The 24,140-nt window shown below is 45.4% G+C and overlaps 1 protein-coding gene across 1 annotated transcript; it reads right to left on the bottom strand.

Annotated features, from left to right (window-relative positions):
* Window positions 1-16,677: 16,677 nt before the first annotated feature.
* TBR1 (T-box brain transcription factor 1) lies at window positions 16,678-22,936 on the bottom strand. Its single transcript, XM_033064893.1, has 6 exons — window positions 22,149-22,936; window positions 21,556-21,710; window positions 21,101-21,222; window positions 20,602-20,760; window positions 19,719-19,780; window positions 16,678-17,605 (listed from the first exon to the last, which is right to left on the bottom strand). The coding sequence occupies exons 1-6, from the start codon at window positions 22,838-22,840 to the stop codon at window positions 16,762-16,764; spliced, it is 2,034 nt and encodes a 677-aa protein (XP_032920784.1). The 5' UTR covers window positions 22,841-22,936; the 3' UTR covers window positions 16,678-16,761.
* Between the last annotated feature and the right edge of the window lie 1,204 nt (window positions 22,937-24,140).

A 24,140-nucleotide genomic window follows, 5' to 3' on the forward strand; every position in this document is an offset into this window, starting at 1 on the left:
GAAATAAAAATTTCTACTACTTTGAGTGCAGGGTGATCCCAGAATAATGAGCTATTTTCTTTAGAACTTTTCCTAGCAGTGTTTTTTCAGAATTGTGCAAACATTTACTCTGCCCTGCACCTCATAAAACCCAAAATAACCATATGGGACATGTATCAGGTTTAGAGTGGATTAAAAATCTTCATTTCTGCAGTTGCTTGTCAGAAGGGTCACCAGTTGGGATGATTTGATTGTACCTGTGCTGAAATGAAACAGGGAAATGAAGCCAGCAGGCCTCTCACCTGCAGAGAAAGAGCCAGGAAGAGGAGGACAGAGGTACTTGTGAAGGGACCCAACATTGATGAAGGTGGGGTAAGAACTCCAAGTCTACTCTGTCACCAACTGAGCCATTTTAGAAACTCTGAGAATGCAATTACTTCAGGTAAGCTTACAAGTACTTTTATGCAGCTCTAAAATCCATGGCTTATCACATGTCAAATCTTAAATGCGTGTTAGTTGTAATACATCATTTTGCTGTCCACTGTTCCTCCATTAAATCTGAAGTTTGTTCAAAACAGAATTTTAAGCTTCATTGCTCCTATAGCAGTACAATGAAGGCAGAAGTTACTTACCAGCTAAGTAGAAATTTGTATTTTTTTTCGGCCTCGATCAAAGAAACTTTGGAATATGTAAAATATGCTGTATTTTCAGAGCCCATGAATGAAAACCAGAAATAAAATTGTAGTAACTCTTTCAGGTCCATGAAATGGAGAAGTAAGGCCAGGAAGCTCATGTCATGGTCTTGTGTTGGTTGTTTGGTCACTATTTCTAGGTGAAAAGGAGGAACCATCAGAGTTTCAGAGCATGGCATTTTAAAAAGGGCAGAATTTAGCATCTGTTCTCCACGGGACTATATATCATGGGATGGTTTAGAACAAGGAATCTATTTAAAAAAAAATACACATGTAAGGAAGCCTTCAGTCTCAAGGCCATATAAACTCTAGTGAAAACTCAGACTGCCCTGAGATGTTCAAGAACTTGATGTCTCAAGTGAAATGTGTCCTTACAAGCACATTTAAAAAGATGCAAAATTCTCAACATTTACTAACGCTGTACTAGAAAAACAGTCTCAGGCAGCCACCTCAATATGCCCAGTGTTACTTAAACTTGGACTCCTACTTCATTATAGGAATAACAGAGTACAGGACAGCATTAGAATGATAAATTAAAATTATTACTACAACCAACAAGGAATGAGAGAGATAGCCATTGAATTGTTTACAGTGCTTGAAGACAAACTTACAGTCACCTTCACAGTACTTACCTTACAAAAAGTAGTTGCCAAGAACTAGCCACTCTTTCTTTCTTGCCTGCCCTCATGGAAATATAGACATCTGTAAAGGACAAAACAGATCCACATTTACAATTGCTATGAAAGAGAGTTTATTTCAAAAGTACATCCTTTATGGCCATAACAGAATTAAATACTAGACAAGAATCAATTTAACTATTATTTTCATATAGAACTTAAATGCTGACACAAGAGCCGGTCAATGCTACTAGCCAAATCTGCTAAATTTCTTAAGATTAAGATGGGAAAAAATGGAAAATTTTCGCATTAAGGTGGTGGGCTATATTGTAGCTTAATTTATAATTTCCAGGCGTATAAGGCAAGCATAGACAGACCATATGTCTTTTCTTGGCCTTTAAATGCTCCTATTTTCCACTAGACTTGCCTTTTTCTCCATCTATTGGCAACCATACCATTTGCTATTCAGGTGATTGGCTGTAATGAGCCAACTCCTGTTTCCATATGAATAACCACTTTTTTCCCCAATTACTTAAGCTGCCAGCAAGTCACTGGTGTCATGTTCTTTGATGCAAATCTGACTGTCAATAGAGAACAGGACTACATAAAGGGAGAATTTATGATGATACCCTCAGCTTAATATTTTTTGTAAATGCTATTCAGTTTAGCTTCCAAGGAACATGGGGAAGGCAGCAATGGTCCACAGCAAGAAGTAAGAATATCTTTAATTGGCTTTGTGCTCCACATGCCCTCGTAATCAGCCTTCCCATATGGTAGTCTGAAATAAATTTATCAATCTTAATTTATGTCACTTTAAAAGGTCCATTTTAGTCAATATCAAAATCTATAAAATGTCACATTTAATTTTAAAATTGTAATTAAAAGAGTTAGAACACTGAATATATAGTTTGATATTTACATTTTTTTTAAATAAGCAGACACACAGAAAAGCATGGGAGAGGGGATTTTCTGAGGTAAATTAACACCAGTTATTAACAATGCAAGAACTAAAGATTAATTTTAACTTACTTTTTTAAAAGGTCATTTTTTATTAAATCATTCTTAAGTAGGCTTGGATATTTTTTCACTTAAAGGAAAACAGCTTACATTTTGCAAGCCTGGAGACCTTATTCACCATGATAAGTGTGATGATGGGGTAAGGGACAGATTCCTTGCTAGTGTTGGCACTCCTGACTGCAAGCATCTTGTTGGACAGTAAATAGCTACAGACTAAAGTCTTTTCCATTTTACAAATTGCAATATTAAAATTCGAACACAGAAAAATAAAAGCAATGTTATCTACTATTCAAAGCTTTGTCCATTTGCTGCCTACCTTCAAACCTGTATCATTTGAGGATGCCTCGCCAGATCTCTAACAAGTAGATTTTCCAAGTGTTGTTCATTTTTTTCAGGTGATTCCAATAATGCACCATTTTAAGCATCTGAGTAATTTCATGAACACCTGCTTCTGCAATATAGATACCAGCAGCCAATCTAAAGAGAAAGACAAATTCACTACCTATTTAAAACTTCTATTGGTCCTACAAACCTTGGATTCAGTTCTGCATTTTTCCAGGTGCTCCCATCTTAGGCTTTACCTTTCAAGTAATTAGCTCCTGTAGAAAGTTCTTTTGTAACAGCAGGTGCCCTTTACAACCACTGCTCTCTTTTTGAAAGGGTATCTGGATCCATTTTTTTACCATTGGAAACACAATAACAAATTATTGTTTACATAAGGTTGACAGCACTCATCACAGAGCTGAGACAAAACAAGAAGCCAGCAAAGGGAGGAGAGGTAAAAGCAAAAGTACTTCTTTAACAGTCTGCTAAGAAGTAGATTATCTTTGATTGCACTTATTTACAAACAGGAAAGGTCCTGTCTAATATCTGTAAGCAAAAAGAGAAAATACGTGCTAAACCTGAAATTCGTTAGTGGAATATATTTAATACCAATTTAAAAAAACAGTAATGTTAAATTTAGTGGACTTAATTGACCTCAAAAATAGAAATCTCTTTTTAAGTTAAAAGTTATTTTTTAATGACAACCTGGTTTATTTTTATTATTGAACTAAAACCTGATTTTAGGAGCACACATAAAATCAAAGCAGCTGACATGTTTTTCTGATTACTCAAGACAAGGACTGGACCAGGATTAGACTGCACTAATCAGGGTTTTGAATAACACATAAATAAAAAGATATGACAGTTGTAATTCATTAATTTGGGTACAGAAGTTAATTAGAATTTGTACAAATAAAAAGTGTTTTTTCACTGATGCTTTTTCAAAGGTGTTTTAAGACTATTGCCGGTTATAATATGTATATACTCAAATGAAGTGCCACAAACTCTAAAGGAACATTGCTGATCAGGTAACAGAACAAGGGCATTTAGGCCCTGGAGGGAACAAAGAGATTCCTGATTGGACTTCCCCAAGTCAGGGTACCTGCCTGCTCTCTAACTGCCTAAATGCTTTAAAATCTTTTAAATTCTAATGGACTAATGCGAGGCACAGACTAGCTGGTGCCTACATTTGAAATCTGCTCTCAAACCTCATTTGCAGATTGGCCAGATGGTCATTAGTGTGGAGGTGTTCTCCAGGCAGACTTGCTTTCAGGGCAGGGTTTTTTTAAATTTTGGAGGGGGTTGGGGAAGCAGAAAAGGAAATCTTTTTTGGGGTTTGGATTTTTTTTTTTTTAATTTGGGGGGAGGGTTGTTGGGATTTTGTTTTTCAGTTAAGATTAGTAACAGCTAGGAAAGGGTGAATAAAAGCTGAGCTACAACGGAATATTCTCTAGTTTGGTGTGTTTAAGAAAGCGCTTGCAATTTAATCCAGAGAGACCAATAAACAGAAGACTAAAATAAAAAGGCAGAAGGCTGCAGTGTCAAAGTGCTGTTAAAGTACATGAGAAAAGCAATTCACTTGGGGTTCACTGTAACACTTCTAATAATGAGCTTCCCATATTTAGACACAAGAGATAGCAAATTCAAACCCCCTGGAAAGGATACAATACAGTTATACAACAACACAGCAAACTGTATTTGTTTTGTTATTACTACCTATGCACCCTATGGTTTCTTTAGGGAAGATGATATGATATCTTTATACCGTAGTGTGTAAAACAGTCTGAAATCTCTTTGACACCAGTAATGCACCAAAATCCTTCCTAAATATTGAAAGACCTCCAACTTGATGCTAAGCTTGATCTTACTCATCACTAAAAAAATAAATGTTTTGTTACTGCATTTCTCTCTGAGAGGTTTTCAAAATCCTTCCAGTCAGTACATGAGATAGGATACATATTGTCGGGGATAAGTTGTTAAAGTGAATTTGAAATGTGCTTCTCAAAATATCGTTTACACATTTACCAGATGGTAAAATAAACATGTAAATTGTTATCGAGTATACACCAACTTTATACTACAATTTTACCCACTGTAGAAATGGTGTAAAAATGTTGAATATAGTGTTACTTGTTCATTTAATAGTTTATTAACATTTTAAATACATTTGGAGAATAGGTTTACTTTCAAAGAAAAAAAAATACTTACAAAAGCAGAATTTTAAGCCATTAATCAGGCCAAATTAATGTACTGACTTCTACATTTATCATTTACCTTATCAATAATATAATTAACATAATTATAGTTGGTTTCTAAGTATTTGCATATGCATAGATGTTGCACATGTTAAATGGTATGAGTTATAAAAGATAAATTTAAGTTGAACAAAGGGCTGAAAACAGAATTTTAAGAAGTGTACTTACCAATATCTTAGTTAAATGGTGTGTGTTTTGGGGTTGTTTTGTGGCGACCCAGGATTTGGGCTCAATGGTCATTGTGGGTCCCCTCCAACTGAGGAGATTCCATGATTCCTAAGTAGCCACTGTTAGGCCAACAGGTCACTTTGTCACTGGAATTTTTTCTTTCAAGACCCACCATACACATCCAGAAATAGGAAGATGTGAAAACTTTTATGTATGATAAAGTAGAAGGTGTGTGCTAACAAACCCTCTCTCAAAGAAGAGAGAAATACAAGTGTTTAGCAGTATGCAGGAATTAAAATCTTCAGCTCAAGGAGCAACCCTTATCTTTCTCTAAAATACAAGGTCCCACACGTGTAATCACTAGCTAATAACCCTGGTAGAAGACAACAAACAAAGGATTTTGATGGAAGACTGGCTTGTACTAGTTGTGATTGGTCTCTCCTTTTGTAATTTATTTCTAGCAACCCAGCTCATCAATTACCCTGTGCTATAGCATTTTCTTTCTCACATTTCAGACTATACCAGCTCCTCTTTTTAGAAAAATAATTTCATTATCTTGCTGTGTTAGATTTAGGATCTTTCCTCCCCTATAAGGTGAGGAATGTATTGACTCAGCGTATTTTCAGTCTTATGCCCCTAGCAGACTCTGAATTATTTACTCCTTAGATATGAGCATATCAGCTAGTCTTCAAAATACCTAATGACTTCTTTGCTCAGTCTGCAATAGTAGCTTGGCTTCTCACACATCTTGTTGGAATTTTTTTTTTCAGAGGTTTTTCACAGTACCTAAATTCAGTCTGACACCAGCCGTGCAGCTCCTGTTTACAACTGCATTGTGGCTTTACTGTCATATGCCCTCTGCAGTAAGGTGCTACCACACAAATATGAAAGATAAATGATTCTCAAAAGTACTAGCACAGAGCTAACTTAAGAGATAAGTTGACCTTATTAATGAATGCTGGAGGAATGTGATATCTAACAAATATCTTCTATTAGTAGGTGCCACAACATAAACTCTTAACTAAAATTATCTTAAAATAATATCACCTCTATGCAAGGAGCTAGCAGAAAAGTGATAGACAACAGACTTTAAGAAACCTGTCTGGTTTTCTGACTCATACAAGGAAAGTCTGTAAATTAAGACTTAGAGGTCAAAACCTGCCCCAGAGCAGGTGTTTTATCAGTGCTCCAGAAGAATCTTCCAGGGAAAGTCAAGTGCATGTGAACAGGTTTAAAACACCATGTGGACTGTCCTGCCTTAGAGAATCACAGAATCATCAAGGTTGTAAGAAACTTTCAAGATCATCTGCTGCAACCACCATAATCACCCCTAAACCATATCCCCAAGTGCCACATCCAGACTCCCCTTGAACATTTCCAAAAATAACTCTACCAGCTCCCTGGGAAACTTATTCCAATGCCTAACCACTCTTCCAGTGATTTTTTTTTTTTCCCAATATCTAATCTGATGTTTCCCTGATGCAAAGTAAGGCCATTGGAGCAAAAAGGCTCATCCTTTTGCTTGAGACATGGCGAAAGAGACCAAACCCCACCTCACTACCACCTCCTTTCAGGCAGTTGTAGAGAGAACCTACCTTTTGGATTATACTCTGCAGATGAAGTATTTTGCAAAAATAAACAAAAATGTTTGATGATATTGAAAAGACAGCAATAATAAGGGTTTCATATGGGAATTAATTATAGTTTAACTTCATTAAATACCCCAGAACCTCTGGAAAGGTCTTGTTTAGAAATCATTAAGCAGAAACATAAGTTCAAACTTGAAGAAATAGTCTAAGTGTGATAGGGAGAAGATGGATGTACACTGACAGGAGGTGTTCAATAGCACACAATTGCCAGCACACCTCTATTATGAATCAAGAAAAACATGGGGAAATTTAAAACTCTGACTACCAAAATCCCTCGTGCATTCAAGGCATGCATTGGCTTTGGTGTACACACAGGTACTAGAGAGTGAAACACTAAATGTGAGGGGGAGCTGCCGAAGAAAGCAATGTCTTCAAAGCCTGAGCCATGGAGAACCAAACACCTCTGCCAACTAACTTCGAAGCAGAGCCTGAGCCAACACTTCTGTAAAGACAGGGTGAGCACTGAAAACTTGTAGCATATGCTGCTATTTACATAACTAATTGTAGCATGCACAGTCAAAAAACAGCCTCTAGCTTTAGCATATACATGCAAAATAATTGATTTTATTATGTACAGAAAATTAGAAGCTGTCAGAAACAAAGCCACTAGTAACAGCCGCGAGGAAGAATTTCGAAGTTTCATCGCCTAGATTGCAGAGGCTAGTCTTCACACAGTTGTGAGGTTTACAGCTAGAATATAAATCTAGACAAGATTCAGTGACAGCTGATACCCTATCCAAGCTTTCGGTAAAACTGACATACACACACCATAGACTGATGGTGGAGGCACTCAAGAAAAATATTCCCAGTCTCAGACTAGCTCTGGTTTGTCATTGCAAGCATTGTAATACAAGATTATACTTTGCAAAGGATGTTGCAAATGTGATAATAACAACCTAACCTTACACAATATAAAAAGGAAGAAAAATATGATGGCATGGAATAAAAGCACTAGCTGAGTTGCTCCCAAATCTCTGATGATTGATAAGAGGACACCAAGATGGGGAAAAACACAGAAGAAAAAGCTGCATTACACCGACTACTTTTTTATGGGAAAAAAAAACCAAAGCAAAAAACATAAACCTCAGTATTTCACAGGCAAAACAGCACATATGTATAACCCAAAAAATATGCATAATAGTTATAGAATGTTCTTCTATCATTCAGAAATAATATTACTTGAGGCAATATGTAATCCTATAGGTTTCTTCTATATTGGCTTAACACGACATGCTTTTTTGCAATTACAGTGTGGATGATGATTTTTTACATGTTTAACTATTTTTATAAAATAATAAATTTTAAGTAGGTTATTTCAAGATATCCTCTTGCCAATAACTTTTTGAAAATGATATTAAAATTCTTTTTTTTTTAGTCGAAAAGCTATTACAAATCAAAGTTAGATCAGCAGAGGCCCCATAAATTATAATCCAACACCCATAAAAATAGGACTTCACCTGTTACATGCTGCTAAAGAAAAAACTCAGAAACGGACACTGATTATACAACTACAAATGCTAAAAATATTTTACATTGTAGATTCTTGTGAAACATGTCATGTTAAATGTTTCATATGAGGTAAACCCTTTACAATCGCAAGGAAATATATGTAAATGTACAATTAGAAGTTTGGGTACAAAAGAAAGCAGCCTTGCATGGATCTCCCTCCTCGTCTCTAATCCTGAGCAAGGCTTTCCTGGGTAAGCATCCTGCACAGAAGGAGTTGCAGGAGAAAGTACTCGTCTGCATGCTCTGGTTCTAAACACAACAAGCCTTAGAAGAGGCAGTGAAGTGCCCCTAGTAAAGAAAAGGATGGTGGAGAAAAAGGGTCTGGAGCTCCTGGGAAGCTCTGGAGATCTAACAGAGGAAGAGACTGGGGACTACCGGTGTATGTGCATCAGCTCAGGGCTCTGCTGCTTCACCACCCAGCAATTCAGCGATGGCATGCATTATCCTAAACAGCTCCAAGAGAGCGGGTTTTGGGCTGAAGATGAGCCCATCTCCTACCTGCCTGTGAAAGGGATCACCAGCTTCCTGCTGTCCTGCCCTTGCACCCACCAGCCTGGCAGCCTTTCCCATGCAATAGCACCATCACCATCCAAGTGACTTCAGAGAGCTGAGCTGACAGCAAAACAACCCTCGTGAAAAGGGTTGAGTACACAGAACTACACTTCAAATCTCCTAGATCCTTATCCTGAGGCAACTGTAGATATTAAAACAAAGTCAAAATTAAATATAGCTACTGTTTAGCACGTTGTGTATTTAGCACAGGCATTGCCCTTGTCCCTCTATAACTGGGAAATGTGACCGCAGTGACAGAACTGCATTTTAATTACCAGAAGGAAAAAAAACACCCCAAAACCCACAACAGAGAGTTCTGCCAAAGCAGAAGAGACTTGGGCCCTGATCCTACAAAGATCTATGTGCACATAGACGCTGAAGTTTAGGCTGTTACAGGACAATCATTTGTGTTGTTTCTCCAGTTACAGTGTATTTGAAAAATAAATATTTACTGGTAGTGGACTACTTCAGAGTTTGGCCTTTTAGGTTATATCTGACTAAATGGCCTATGGAGCAATATAGTCATGAAGAAATCTTTTGTTCACATGCCATTAAGATAAATTACATTCATTTTCATAGGGCCATATTTTATTTCAGCCATTACATTTCACATTACTTTAATTTACATCTGCTTATAAAAACGAATTTGTTTTAATTAATCTGATTTTTAAAAAAAACCCCATGATTTAAAAATAATTTTTATTTGCATAGTGATGAGAAAGAGTTGTAAGTGAACAGTATGTGGAAATACAGTGACTAAAACACTGAAATATTTAAAAATACAATACTAAATGTTAACATCAGAAGGGTTTTTAGTATTTAACACAAAGGAAAAAATGAGCTACACTAGATAACACTTCAAAGAAGGTGAAAAGGATTTGGGCATTACAAAATCCTAAACACTCATAAGAAGAATTGAAATATCTGGTTAACTCCTTTCCATTCAATTTCTGAGCAATACTTTTATATTAAAAGAATATAGCTGGCCTAAACACTGCCCCCAGAAGGGGGCAAGCTCTTGTATTGCACACACCAAACAAATTGATTTGATTCAGTCATTAAGACAATTAAATCACCAGAATCAACCTTGATAATAAGCAGAAATGAAGTTTCAATTATTCTTACAATCTTAACAGTGAAAAACATAAATATAAGATAACTATTGATGTTTTTATAATTATTTTACAATGGGAGAAACAAATTGGTATATCACTTTGTGTATCAATTAGTACTTGGTCCTATTCCCTCCATCAAGCAGCACCTGCTTTGGATAGTATCTAAACCAAGAGGAGACAATCAGATTGTTTCAATACAAAGCAGCATTAAACCACTGAAGCCCATGAAATGACATAGCTGTACACCAGCTGAGGATTTAATCTATGCTATTCTGACCCTAACTCGGCAACAAGTGCCATCCTCAATGCATAACTGAAATAACTGCTCAGTGATGTGCCCAAGAATAAAACTGTAAAAAGTGTGAAAGTCATTTAGAACCATAAGCACTGGGGATTTTTCAGTGAGATTTTCATAATTTCTAAACACAGGTGACTAAACCCCTTGGAGATTTTTGAAAAATGTCCCTACCCTCATCAGTGATGTCCAATAGGTTCCATAGGAAAGTCAGGATCTGACAATAAAAAGCAAAGCCTTTTACCACTTTGTCAATACCCTGCATCTAATTCAAGGGGAAGGTTCCTTCTCCTAATGTAGGAGTAAACTGAGCTTCCAGGAGAGAGCTTACACAAAGCTCAAAGTAACACCTCTGTGCAATCCCCTTGTGCTTTAGAAGCACAGTGGGAAAGCAGTGGGAATGTGGGGAGAGGGGAGATGCCGTGTGAGAAGCAGCTCTTCCTCTGTGTCACTGTGGCACCACAGATCTCAGTCAGTGATGTGCAGGCACCGATCAATGGCAGAGCAAGAGGCAAGGCAGGGGCTCCTGCCAGCCCTCGAGTGGACTTCCCAGACAATGCAGGACGAGCCACAACTTTACCCAGGGCCAGAGCAGCCACCATATTTCTGCCGTGTCTCCAGCAGGACTGTGGGACCGAAGGGTGAGAGAGCAACACGGATATTTTGAGTAGGAAGCCAAAAATGTGACAGCAAACATTTCTACAAAGGGAAATAAGCATTATTCAGGGTGTTGATCAATCATAAAATACATTTTTTACTTACATTTATGATTTCAGTTTAATTCTTTGTGGGTGGGTGGGTGTCTTTATCTAAACTAGGACATCTTTCAGCAGCATGAAATTTCTCTCAACTCAAAATATCCGTGTTGCTCTTTCACCCTTCAGTCCCAGACCATGATCTGCTTTCTAGATAAAGAAAAGCAGCCAATGTGGAACTAAATATGGATAGAGAAAGAAGCTTACTTACAAAACTGAATTCCATAGCATGGCCTACAGAAATTGACATGAGTTTAAAAAGTTTAATTTATGTGCCAGTGCCGTCAGTTTAAAAAAATTACACAAACAAGCCAAAAAATTATATATCCAATGATTAAAGTGGGAGCTTGGATGATGTGCTTTGGTAACTCATCAATGTTTCTGCTATATTTTTTTAAAAATCAAATTATTAAGTGTATCTTAAATCAGTCAGTCACTTCAAGGTACACGACTATCACAATTATTGAAAAAGGCCTTGATCCTGAAAACATTTATGTCTGTGAATTTTTAGACAAGTGAATAGTCTTTGTAGGACTGACCTCTTACTTTACGTTGTTCACACATATGAACTTGTATGCACGATCAGAGACTAAGGCAGAAATACACATTTACAAGCTATCAACATTTTACCTAAAATGTCTCTTAAAACAGATTCAAAGTCATTAACAGCTGTTTCTTATTTAAAGCTTAATATCCGTGAAATAGTATAGACAGTTTCACACAGAAGTATCTGAAGTTTTTAATCCTTTTCGCCTTCAGTTTAAAAAAAAAACAAAATTGGCCTAAAAAGTCGTCTTAAGAGCAAGAAGATCATTGGTACTCATATTAGTCTGTTAGAATTAGAAACACTTCAACTATGATAAATCACAGTGACAGTATGAATAAAACATCACAGGTTTTATTGTGTAATATATTTCATAACGTCAAAAGTTACATCTAATCAGCAATGGCAGCCTTGGATTCCAATGGATTCATATTTATTCTACATTCAAGAAGTAAAATATTACATATGCTCAAAAATTTAAGAGTTATATATATTTCAAACAATATCTATTTTTTTCAGACATAAATATTTTAACAAATGGGTTTCAAGGAACCATGCTCTGAAATAAGAGATGCTTTTGTTTGCATTTCCAGATTAATACATGTGCTGATAAAAGCATGAAATGTTACCAGTAAGCTGTGCAGCTCTCTAGACCTACCACAAATATATTATCTGGAAAAAGCTGGGTACTGAATGCAAACAGTCTGCTGCCTTCCCTCTACTTATCACTCTGCTGTTTCAATATTTTTTTCTTTGCCTTTGCCCCCATATCTTAGCAAGTGACACATTCCCTACTGAAAACCACATTTATGACAAGTTTTAATACTTGGAATGAAAACTTGTGTCCGTTCTGCACAGAAAGTACCTGGAAAGTGTACTTTCAGCAAAATCCTTCCTTTCTGCTTTTCCCAATACATACACATTCTTTTTTCATATCACAGAGATTTTAAAATTGTCCTATGCAAATTAAATAAGATTTCCAAAAACAGTAAACCCTTTTTACAGGGAAAAATCAGAGCATTTCCAGTTGACAAAGTAATTTGCGAGGGACATGCAAAGCACCTGAAAAAACAGACTGCAATGAAAACCATTTTAACTATAGCAACAGCACTCACTGCATAATGTTAAAAGGAAAATTATGCAATTAGGTCTCTTATCAGACTTATGAAAATTCAGATTATGCCATTTGGGGGAATAAAAAAAGAAAAATCATTGTTCGCCACATCTCCCTTGAGCACTACCTAGGGGAGGGGAGTGATGACCAGACAGTGAAAATTAAGAAGAACGTGTCCCACCTTACGCCTATTCTGCCAATCTGTCGCAGTTGTTCTTCTAGCTCCATAGGTTTACATGATTTTTTTTTCCCCTAATTTTTTTTCTTTTTTTTTTCTTTTTTATTTTTTTTATGCTGACAAGTAATACAAGACAGATTCTTGCCTTCTTAGGATCTTGCAATCTAGTTTAGACATAGCACGTCAAGTGGTGATGAAAGAAGGTTAGGGTGGGTTTGAAAAGATGAGGATTCCAACAGTAAACGATGCAGAGACATCAGTTTGGTAATGTACACATGTTTTGCATGATTCATTGGACCAAAATGGCCAAAGGAACTTAAAAACCTGTCAAAGGCATCTTTACCTCTGACCTACCTAGTCATCCATCTGCTTCCTCATACTGTCAATCAAAAGCCTCCCATCCTTATCACTATTCTATTACACACATTTTCCACAACCATTTCTCCTCCAGCTCTTAAAAAATATCTTAGCAAACATTTCAATCAGTCATTAAAAACCTTGTTAAAATATGCAATGTGTCATCAAATATGCATAGCGTACTCGTGCAAAATCTGTAGAGCGTAAATCACTGTATTACATTTGATATAGTATTAATGTGAAACATCATAGAAAGTATTACCAATAGGAACTTTGAATTACGTTCTACCGATTGAAACTTGATTTTGTGTTATATTAAATAGAGAAGGGCAATTGAATAGATTATTTTGCACAATAATTAAATTAAAACCCATTCAGCATGCCTAGAACAAACTACACATCAAATTCATGCAATTAATTGCTGTTCTAACAAATTCATACACGGGGGTTTGCTTCAACTAAACGGGCTTCAATTTAAACACAACGGGTCCAAACCCGCACATTCACTCCTCCGTGAACACAAGCAATTTAACGGGTTGGTAAACATACATTTAGCAGATATATAGGTGAACCTCTAAAAATAATATTCTAAAAAATGATAATAGTAATAAAGTGACCTACCGACAGGAAATAGCCTGTTTAACTTCTGCAGCCCTTATCTCTTCCAGTCTCTTGCACAAATAGTTATGGAATTATCCTGTCGAAATAGTTATGGAACATCATCAACCACTCACGTACAGGAAAGAATTTTGTTCAGACCTGTCACACGTTACGCATTTATTCCAGACCCGCTGGCTAACCCCGCTAAATAAAAGCCGTCGGAAGCTCCCTGAGGAGCGGTGTGCCCGGGGTGCCCGGAGGGGCGGCGGGCGGGGAGCGCCGCGGTGCCGGGGCCGCTCCTGTCCCCTCTCGGGGGGCAGCGCAGCGGGCCGGGCAGCGCGGGGGGCACGGGGGGCGGCTTGTGCTGGCCGAGAGCGGGGCAGGAGGGCCGGGAACGTGCCATGGGTTATGGAGGGCGCGGGCAGCCCCGGGGAGGGCGCCGGGACAGCCCCTGCGAGGGGGCAGCAGGGCCTGCCGCAGGCGGAGAGGTGCGGGCGCTGTGCGGGAACGCGTGCGGCGCCTCGGCCCCCGCCGCTCGGGGAGAGGCGGCCGGGGAAAGGCGAGACCGCCCGCGCTTCTCCGAGGGGCGGTCCCGGGGGCACTGCCCCCACGGCCCCTCTCCGGGCGGGGTCCCGGGGCAGGGCCCTGAGCCCGACGGCCCCGCGGGGCGGGCAGCGCTCCCCGCAGCCGGCACAGAGCGGCGGAGGCGCTGGGTGCGCAGGGCCCCGCTCGGGCCCCGCACCTTGGCAGGGTGGAGGGGACGGAACGCGATTGGGGTGCTCAGGTGCCCGCCGTCAGTGCCGCGGCAAGGCAGAAGAGCTCTGACGGCTCCACACCGCGCTCACCGCGGAACCCAGAGCAAACCCGGCCTGCCGCCCGCCTGCCCCTGCCGGCTCGGTCCACGCAGGTGCCTGTGCTAAAACCCACAGGTGGCTGTCGCTAAAGGGGGCAGAGGGAGAGGCAGCGCTGCAGGAGCGGGGCCTCCGCTGCCCCGAAAGGGCGCCCGCCTTGGGGGCACTGCGGGGCCCCGCCGGGGCAGCGCCCGCCCCGGGAAGGCGAGGGGAGGCTGCGGGCGGGCAGCGCTGCGTCCCTCGCCTCTGCTCCGCCAGCCACGGCACCCCCGCCCCGCGCCAGGAACCTCTCCCGCCTCCAAAGTGCTGTCAGGGCTTTTAAGCGTCAAACACAGGGATAATTATAAACCTCTCAAAACCGACGGGGTTTTATCTCCCTCTTTTCACTGGCTGCAAACCTCCACGCTTGGCCACGCGATGTAAGCACTGTCCCCTACGCTCTTCCACCCCCCCAAGAAAAGGACAAACGCGGGGCAAGCGGACCAGCTCGGTCAGGGAGAGCAGCGGCGGGACTCCCCCTCCAGGCTCCCGGCGGGCCGGGAGCGGACGAGACCGCCGGCCTCTTCCACCTCGTCCTGCCCCATCCCTTAGTTTTAAATCGGCGAAGTGCTTTTTCCAACACGGCCTTAACATTTTGCCAGGTTTATTTTACTTGTTATACACAGACGATACAAACGGGCAAAAACCGAAACATTTCTCAATGGAGCATGTACTGGTATAAATTATTCAGTTCCACAGACGTAACAGAACAAATATAAAAATCACAACATTCGATTTACAGAAGAGTCAAAAATATACACACGTTTATGACCCTGAATTTCTATTAGGAAATTTCCCCGTCGAGTGTGATCTAGACTGAATATTTAGCCCGATGCATATTTCAGTTCATAATCGTTTATTTTTTTTTTTCTTCCATATAAAAATGCGTTAATTGTATAGATTTGCTACTCAAAATTCGAAGACTTATTATTCTGCTTCGCCGGGGGGGAGTCCTGGAGGGATATTACTTCTCCTTCAATAGTATAATAAGAGGTTTACAAGAATGATCACTCTTACTTTCGATGTGCATTTGATTCCCCAGGAAGTCAGATCTCGGTTAGCTACTTTATGAAAAAGTCAATTCCAAAACTAAATGCAGTAAAATATACAACTCACAACTCATCTTCACTGGACTACACTATTGTTACCAACAATTCAGTCGTCTATATCTTTTTTTCTTTTTTTTTTCTTTTTTTTTTCCTAGATTATTCATTACAAAGATTTACAGCAATATAAAGAAAGAGGGGGGAACTGCAAAGAAATTTGAAAATAGTTTGTTAACATATTTGGCACCTGCGGGGACCAGTAATGGATTTGGCACTTGGGGGCAAGGGAAGGGGGATTCCACAAAAATAATAATATTGCTGATCTCGAGCTATTCCTTTCAAAGAAAAATAAGAGGCAGTTAATTTTGGTTCCAGAAGGCGTTATGCTCCTTTAATCGACTTTCCTATGAGACGTATTTCTGTTCTTTTGAAGGGAAAGCTGAGCTATTCCTTAGCTGTGTTAGCCCAGGGCACCACGTAATTATTTCATGCGAGGAATTGGAGAGAAAGTGAGAAACCCATTACTCGCTGCTACAGCTATGGGCCACTGACATTTCCAGAGGCATTTAGGAAGAGTGTTTACCTGGGGAGGGGCACGAGGAGGAGGGAGCAAAGAGCGGGAAATGGGGTAAAGAAATTTAAACAGGATCTAAGTTTTGTGACTTAACAATGAAAACAAAACAAAAAAAAAATCCAAACAAATAATAAATAAACCGAACCGAAGAAAAGTAATCTGTTACAATAAAATAAATACTATGTACAGGCATTTCACAGGCTGTTTTCCCCACTATTACTGTTTCCCCTAGAATCCATCCGTGGTAAAAGGAAGGAAGCGCTGTACGGTTTGAGAGTCTAAGCATCCTACTGATCAGTGGGTTTCGGTGCGGCAGTGCCCCCACGCCCCCGGGGCGCCGCCGGACCGGGCCGGGCGGGGAGCGGGGCGGGGAGGCGGCGGCGGCCGCGGCTCAGCCTGCCTGCCTGCCTCCCTGCCGGGCCGGGCCGGGCCGGGCCGGGCCGGGGCACGGATGGGGCAGCTAGGGGCGGGGGTCAGTGCGCTAACGCGGAGGAGTTATTGTGCAAAAGGACGGCGGGCCGGCGGCCGCGCCTAGCTGTGCGAGTAGAAGCCGTAATAGCCGATGTCCTTGGCGCAGGTCTTTTCGCAGTCCCGCTGGGTAAGCACCTCGCTCTTGAGGGGCGAGGAGCTCTCGGACACCGGGGTGTCCGAGGGGGAGATCCGCCTCCTTTTGGCCTGCTCGTAAATCCCAGAATCGGAGGAGTCGATGGATTTAATAGACGACGGCGTCTCGATCCAGCTGGAGTCGGACAAATCTTTGGGCTTGGAGTCCTCGGCGCCCGGCAAGGGGGACCGCTCGGGGGCCAGGCTCTCCGCCTCCTCCCCCAGGTAGGGGTTGCCGGCGGCCATGCGCGCCGCCGCCGCGCTGTTGGGCCAGCAGGAGAGCACGGAGCCCGACTTGCTGCAGTACTGCGGGGGGCTGCGGGCCCCCCAGCCCGAGGGGTCGGCATAGTAGCCCAGCGGCCGCCCGGCGCAGCCGGCCGCCTGCAGCGGCAGCGCCTTGACGCCCGCGGCCGCGTAGGACAGCAGCGTGGCCGCGTTGCCGGCGAAGTCGGTGGCCGTGTCGTAGGCGGAGGCGGCGAAGTCGAGGCGGTTGTTGGCGGGGGCGACGAACCAGCGCTGCGGCGAGGGGGCCCCCGGGTCCTCGGCTTGCTGTGGGGAGAGCAGCCCGTTGGTGTGGGGCACGCTGCGGTCGGCGCCGGGCCCCGGGCCGGCTCCTGCCCCGGGGTGGAAGCGGGACTTGGCGTAGTTACTCACGAACTGGTCCTGGAGGAAGGAGCCGGCCATGGCGTAGCGGGCCCCAGGCACGATCTGAGAGCGGGGCGAGTCGTTGGGAGAAGGCGTCAGCCGGTCCATGTCGCAGCCCGTGTAGATCCTGCCCAAGAGAAGGGGAGAGAGCTGGGTGTCCGCCGCAGCCCGGCGCCCTCCTCGGCGCGGCACCCGCCGAACGCGGCCCTCGGACGAACGGGACGGCGCCGGCCCAGCGCGCTCCGGCCCGGCCCGGGAGCCTGCGCTCCTCTCCGGCCTTGGCCTCCGGCATCAGCAGCGCCGAGGGCCTTTAACAGGGAGGAGGAAAGACGGGGGCAAGCATGGAGAACGGGGGCGAGCATGGAGAACAAATCTTTCCGAACCGGATGGCCACTCTTTGACGGGGCTGAGATCCCTTTCTCCGATACGAACCCACAACCCAAAGGTGTGGAAGCTCGCGCAGTGACAGGTTGACCGGTCCCGCCACATGCGCAACAGGCAGCCCGGTCATTTGCCGCGAACAGCATGAGTGGCAGACTATGGAATTCTATCGGCTGTTTAACACTTATTATTGGGAGTCACAGACGAACCATCAACATTTTACTGAGTTTAAATTAAGCTAATCTTTAAACACCTACTGTAGGAAATGTAAAGCCAGACACTTCCAGTGTTCCCTACTTGGCCTATATATAATTCTCTCATGCTGGGCTGCAATTTGCGATTATAAAAACTTTAATGGATGAATAACTACTATCTGTATTTAATTCAGGCTAAAACTGTGCTTTAATTAACCCTCCACGCCTCCTGGAATTTCTTATCCAAAATAAACTTGGCCCTTAAACAAATTCAACGTGCTAGACAACATTGAAGCTTCCCCCTCCCCCCGTCTCCTTTCAAGTGACGCCCTATAAAGTTTTTTCCTATCGAAAAGAGAAAAGCACTTTCGGCTGGGGCCGAAGGCCACGCAGCCTTTCCCAAGGCCGCACATACTCTCGCAGAGCTCCCGGAGAGCGGGCAGGCTCGGCTGCCGCCCTCCGTGGCACCAAGGACCGCCACTGCCCTCCCGGTGCAAGGACCTGCTCCCCGCCACAGCCCCGGCGACCTCCGCCCCTGGGCAGAGCGACCCCACCACAAGCTGCTCCCTGGGGAGAGCGGGAGCTCGTCCCCGGACCCCTCTCGCCCCTGTTCAACTCTCGGCATCCTTTCCACCCTCGCCCTGAAAGCCTGCTGCAGGTGGCTGCTGGACCGCGGTCCAGCCGAGAGGCTGAAACGAGCGCTTAAGGTACGCACAGGATGAGGCGCTGGAGGCCAAATGAGGCCGCTCCCCGCACAGTTAGGAGAGGAAAAAGTGTTTCCTCCTGAAAGCCGGGCTCGTCTCACAGACCAGAGCTTGCAGCCCGACAGGCGAAATCTCGGTTGTCTGCTCCTCCGGGTGTAGGGGCAGCCCTGCGGCCGCCAGCTCCCGCTGCCCCAGGCTGGGCAGGGGGATGCCGGGCAGGTCGTACCCCGGCCAGGGAAGCCTGCAGCGCCTGCAGGCCGGGATTACCCCATGTTGGCCCCGAGGGCCGCGAGAGGCGGCGGCGGGGCCGAGTGTGGATGCCGGCCCGGAGCCGCAGTCGGAGGGGCACCAGGGCTTGGGGCGGGGGGTCAAGGCCGGGGGTCAGACTCTGGGAACACCTCGCAGGCGGACGGGCAGGGCACAACGGGGACAAACCGCGATTAAAACTTCAGAGGCTTTAGCTCCACCCAGGAGGGAGAAGGGGAAAAAAATTTCAACCCCGGCGAAGAATAGAACGAGACGAAGACATTTCCATCCAGACCCCAGCTCTGCGGACCTCGCAATGGTGCCGACCTGGCGGGTTGCCGGGGACTGAGCCCCTGCTGCTCGGGTGCTTCTTTCGGAGCCCTTATACGCAAGTGAAACGGAAGCTTGGAAAGAGACGCCAAGATACGTGCCAGGAAAAACCAACAACAAAACCGCCGCAAGTGCCAGAGCGAGATGCGGACTCAGGTGCGGGCAGCGCGGCCCCAGGCGCGGGAGCGGCCTCAGGACTGCGCAGGGCCTCGCCGCAGGGACAGCCCCCGAGCGGGAGCGGGCGTGTGCTTCCCTCCCGAAGGGCTCTGCTAAAGCCTGACATTGCACATCTCGGTGTGAAATGAGCCAGCCCTCACCCTAAATCTCCCCCCCTTGACATGTGTGTGCAGCCGGCAGAAGGGTAGTAAAAATCCGGTTTACTTACGTGTCATAATTGTCTCGGAATCCTTTTGCGAAAGGGTTGTGATCTATTTTCAGCTGTGTGATCTAGGGAAAGAGAGGAGCAGAGCACACGTTGTGAGAGCCTGAAAAATATATCCCATTGCAGCCAACACAGGACCAAGCTTTACTCTACTCAATCATACTGCCTTTAAACCGTGAAAAATAAGCTCTGGCATGCTTATAGACATCACAGTCTAATTTTAAGATTCACGTTGTTGTAAAAAGTAGGCAAAAAATCAATATTTAACCCCGTGTTCAGCATTCCTAGTGCATGGATATGAATTTACTGAAATCCAGAAATTAGGCAAAACGTACCGCAGAACGGTAACTAGGAGTTTGCATTTGCATCGAGCAAAATAATTAAAGCGAGAATGTGGACTGAACATATGTCATTTGAAAAGGGGGCACCAGTCTGTAGCAAAGCCAGACCACTCCGAAACGCATCCAGGCATTAACGAGCTTTTAATTTGAGGAAGTTCCTCCGTCACCCCCGGCGCGATCAATGAGGATGTTAATTGATCTTTGTAGACTTAAAGCTGAAGCTAACAGCTTAACGGCTAACTAAGCTGTTTCCGACTGCGAGATAAACGCCGCGGGCCAGCGCCCGGCCCCGGGCGGAGGGGCAGGATCGCGCCCGTCCTGGCAGGGAGGGCGATGCCGCTGCGGGCGCCCGGAGGGGGCTCCTGAGGCAAAGGCGACCCGAGCGGCTGCGGCCGCCCTCGGGATGGCACAAAGGGGGGAACAGGGAGCCCCAGCTCCCGGCGCCGGAGAGCCGGGGAGGGTGGGCAGCAGCCGGGCCGGCCCTGGTGGGCTGCCTTGTGGGGAGCGGGGGGACCGCGAGGAGAATAAACTAGGGAGCTCTTTACATCGGTGTTTTGGTAGGCGGTGACGGCAATGAACTGTGTCTCGGGGAACGTGAATGTCTGCACTCTGCCCGGCTGGTTGGTATCCTCCGTCCCGTCTTCGTTCACCTCCACCACATGCAAGCGAGGTTGGTACTTGTGAAGGGACTGCAAAACCACCATCTGTCAGGCATGGCAAAAGGAGGGAGGGGGACGCGGGGAGAAAAGAAAAATTAGAGCGAGAAGGACGAGGAGAGCGATGCCCGCTGGCCGCCGCCTCCCCGGGACGGTTGCGGATTTCCCCGGCCCACGGGACAGCGGTGTCAGCCTGGGCAGCGCGCTCAGGGCCGATGAGGCCCGGGGCAAAATAAAATGGGAGGACTTTCTCACCACCACCCCCCTTTTATTTTTACTTAACGAGAGGATCTAAAAAAAAAAAAAAATACACGTCCTTTCGGAAACGGTAGGATTTTAACTGAAGAAATAAAAATAATTCTGGCAGCGTCTGCGTTTCCTCACTGACCTGCCCGTTGTTGTTTGATGCTCCTTTATTGTTTGTAAGTTTTAGTTTCCCAAAGGAGATTTCCTGACGCATCCAGTGGGCTCCCGTATTGGGGGAGTCGGGATGCATATACACCCGGTTTCCTAAGCAAAACAACAAAAACCACAACCACATCACAGTTCTTGCCTGTACCCCGGTTCTGCCGCTTCATCCGCACACGAGAGTGAAGGACCCCGTTAAGTGGACAGTATTTTACTGCCAAAACTCCCTTCATTTTAAACGAAAAGGATTAAAGCAGCTTTCTCCGAACACCTTTTACTTTCTCCTCCACCCTCCTTTTTTTTCTTATTTTTAAAAAAAAAAACATCATTGGCCCATTTTCGTTTAAGAAGTCGCCAGAGCCAGTCCGCAAAGGCATTAATTAATCATTCTCACCTATATATGTGTCGGGAAAAGTGTTAATTGGAGGAACTTGCCTTGTACATTGGTGTCCGCCTTGCCGCAAGGAACCCATTTGCCTCCCTGAAATCTCCAGTGATTGGGATCCGCCAAAATTACATCCACAAAAATATTGTAGTGAGCCGTAGGGTCGAGACCAGAAATATTAAAGCTTAGGAAAGGGAACATGCGCCTATAAAAAAAAAGGGAAAAAAAAAAAGAAAAGGGAACAAAAAAGAAAAAGAAAGGGAAGAAGGAAAGCACGCCACCGGCAGCGACAGGCACACGCGGAGCAACCAGCCGTTGGGCTTTATCTTCACGGATCCCGATAGCGACCGGGAAATAAAAATCAAAAGAAACCCCCTCCCCGGAGCGCCGAGCTTTCCGCGGAGAAGGGATGAGGGCAGCGGGCACGGGAACTTGCGGGGAAGCAGAGAGGGCTGCCCCGGTGGGGACCGGCTGCGGCGGGGACTGACTCTGGCGGGGACCCGCACCGCAGCTCCCGGCACCAGGGCAGGAGCCCCGGTGACGGGAGGACGGCTCCACCGGGGCGGCGGAGGCTCCGGGCGGCTCCCCCGGCGAAGTCTGCGGCTCAGCCCCGACACCCAGAAAGGTCCGCGCGGTGGCTTACCTTCCCTGCTTTGTGATGATCATCTCCGTCTGGTGCCGGTGAAATTTCAGCCAGAGTGGCCTGTTGCACAGGTAGACCTGAGCCTTGCCGGGAACCAGCCCCGGCTGGGTGGAGGAGAACTGGTAGAAAGGTGCCCCTTGGTAGGAATGGCCATACTGCTGGGGGTACGGGTAGCCCGCCGTGGGGTAGCCTTGCGGAGAAGAGTTGGACAGGAGGCTGTTATAAGCTCCGTTGGTGATCACAGGATGATGAGCCATGTAGCGGCTGGGGCTGGCGATGGAGAAGGCTGGGTGAGCAGGTCCATGCTGGCTGGGATAAGGGAACATGGTACTAGGAGCAGAGGCAGCAGACTGGGGCTGGCTGGACTGAGAGAGCAGATAGCGATCTGCAGCAGATCCATCGAAACTGTGACGAAGCTCAGAGACCCCGTCCAAGACGGGAGAGAGTTTATTTCTCTGGACGTCCCCTGGTGTGTCCTTGGAGTCAGGAAAATTGTCTGTATCTGACTGATTCGTCATCCCCCTGGTAATTTTTTTCAAAGGTGAACTTCTCTCCAGGTTGTCAGTGGTCGAGATAATGGGATGATCATGCAAGGCAAGCTCAGATCCGCCTGCATGTGGGTAACTGCTGCTCACATTGAGAAATTTCTTGGAGAGCATGATAGAGGGAGAAAGACAATGCTCCAGCTGCATAGCTCTAGCACCACAGTAATAACCCTTCAGTCCCTGGATCTGAAAGGGCTTCCTAGTATCAGAAGCTAGACATCCTGGGACCCACACTAGGCAGAAAGCACTTCATCTACCAAATGCTTCCCAAACGTTTGATTTACTTTTTTTTTTTTTTTTTTTTTTTCCTCCCTTCCCAGGGAGAAGAGATTGGCCAATTGACACTATGCAGCAATCAGGAAAGACTCACTTTTGATCTTGCTGCTTGTGGAGAGGATGAAACGGCTTCTGCCATTGGTTAACCGCTGACAGTAATTTAATTAGATAGACATTAATTAGGATAATCACCTGGCTCCTGGTCGCGACGATCATGGCAAATTGAAGGAGATGATTTTATTGTGAGATAGAAGGAAGGGAAAGGGGGAAGGGAAGAGTGTGTTTGCTGTGAGAGCTCATTATTATGTGACCTTTCTAGCTTTTTTTTTTTTTTTTTGACTACGACTGGAAAATAAATCCGAACCCTGTGATTCCCCAAATTTTGCGCACCCGTACCCCACCTTTGTGCGTCAGGGAGGAGAGCGGGTCCTGGGCGCTTTGGGGAGCGATTGCGAGGGAGCGCGGGGCTGGGCGGCCGCTGCCCTGGGCTCACCCCCGCGGTTTGTCCCCAGCGGGGCGCAGTCCCTCTCCCCCGGCTCTTCTGAGCGATCCCCGGCGCATCGCCCCCACCCTTCCCACCCGTGCCTACTTCGCGGGGGAAAATCCACCCTCCGTCCCCGCTGACAGAGGCCGCGTATCATCTCTTTTAACTTCTGAAATAATCATAAGCCCGGCAGCCAAAGTGCCCTAATGTATTTGCCGCGATGTTTACGGGTTCTTTAGTAAATAAATATTTTATCTGGGAGCCGTAATGCCGGAGATTAGCAGCAAAACAGCGTGGAAGGCGTCCACCTCCCCATCCGTCTCCGGATTTCTTTCCTCTCGGTGCCTGCTTTCTCTCAGTGACTCAGTCCCGCGGGCAGCTCTCGGGAGGGGCAGATTTTTGGCAGCACGCTCGCCAGGGGCCGCGGCCCGCCCCGGCCGCGGGGTCGACCGGAGCTGAGAAACCCAAACGATGCTGGTGCTGCGGCAGGAGCCGCCGGCACCCTGTGCCCGGGGGGTCTCCGCGGGAGCCGCGGCCCGGGCTGCGCTCGCAGGCGGGCGGGGGCTGCGGGGACTCCCCGTGACCGGGGGGACCCGCGCTGGCCGCACGAGCCTCGGGCTCCTGAAAGCGGCACCTCCGAGGCGCCGAGATGCGCCTGAAGAGTTCAGGGGGCGCGCTCACCATCCC

This window comes from Catharus ustulatus, chromosome 7 (assembly GCF_009819885.2).
Source record: "Catharus ustulatus isolate bCatUst1 chromosome 7, bCatUst1.pri.v2, whole genome shotgun sequence".
NCBI lineage: Eukaryota > Metazoa > Chordata > Aves > Passeriformes > Turdidae > Catharus > Catharus ustulatus.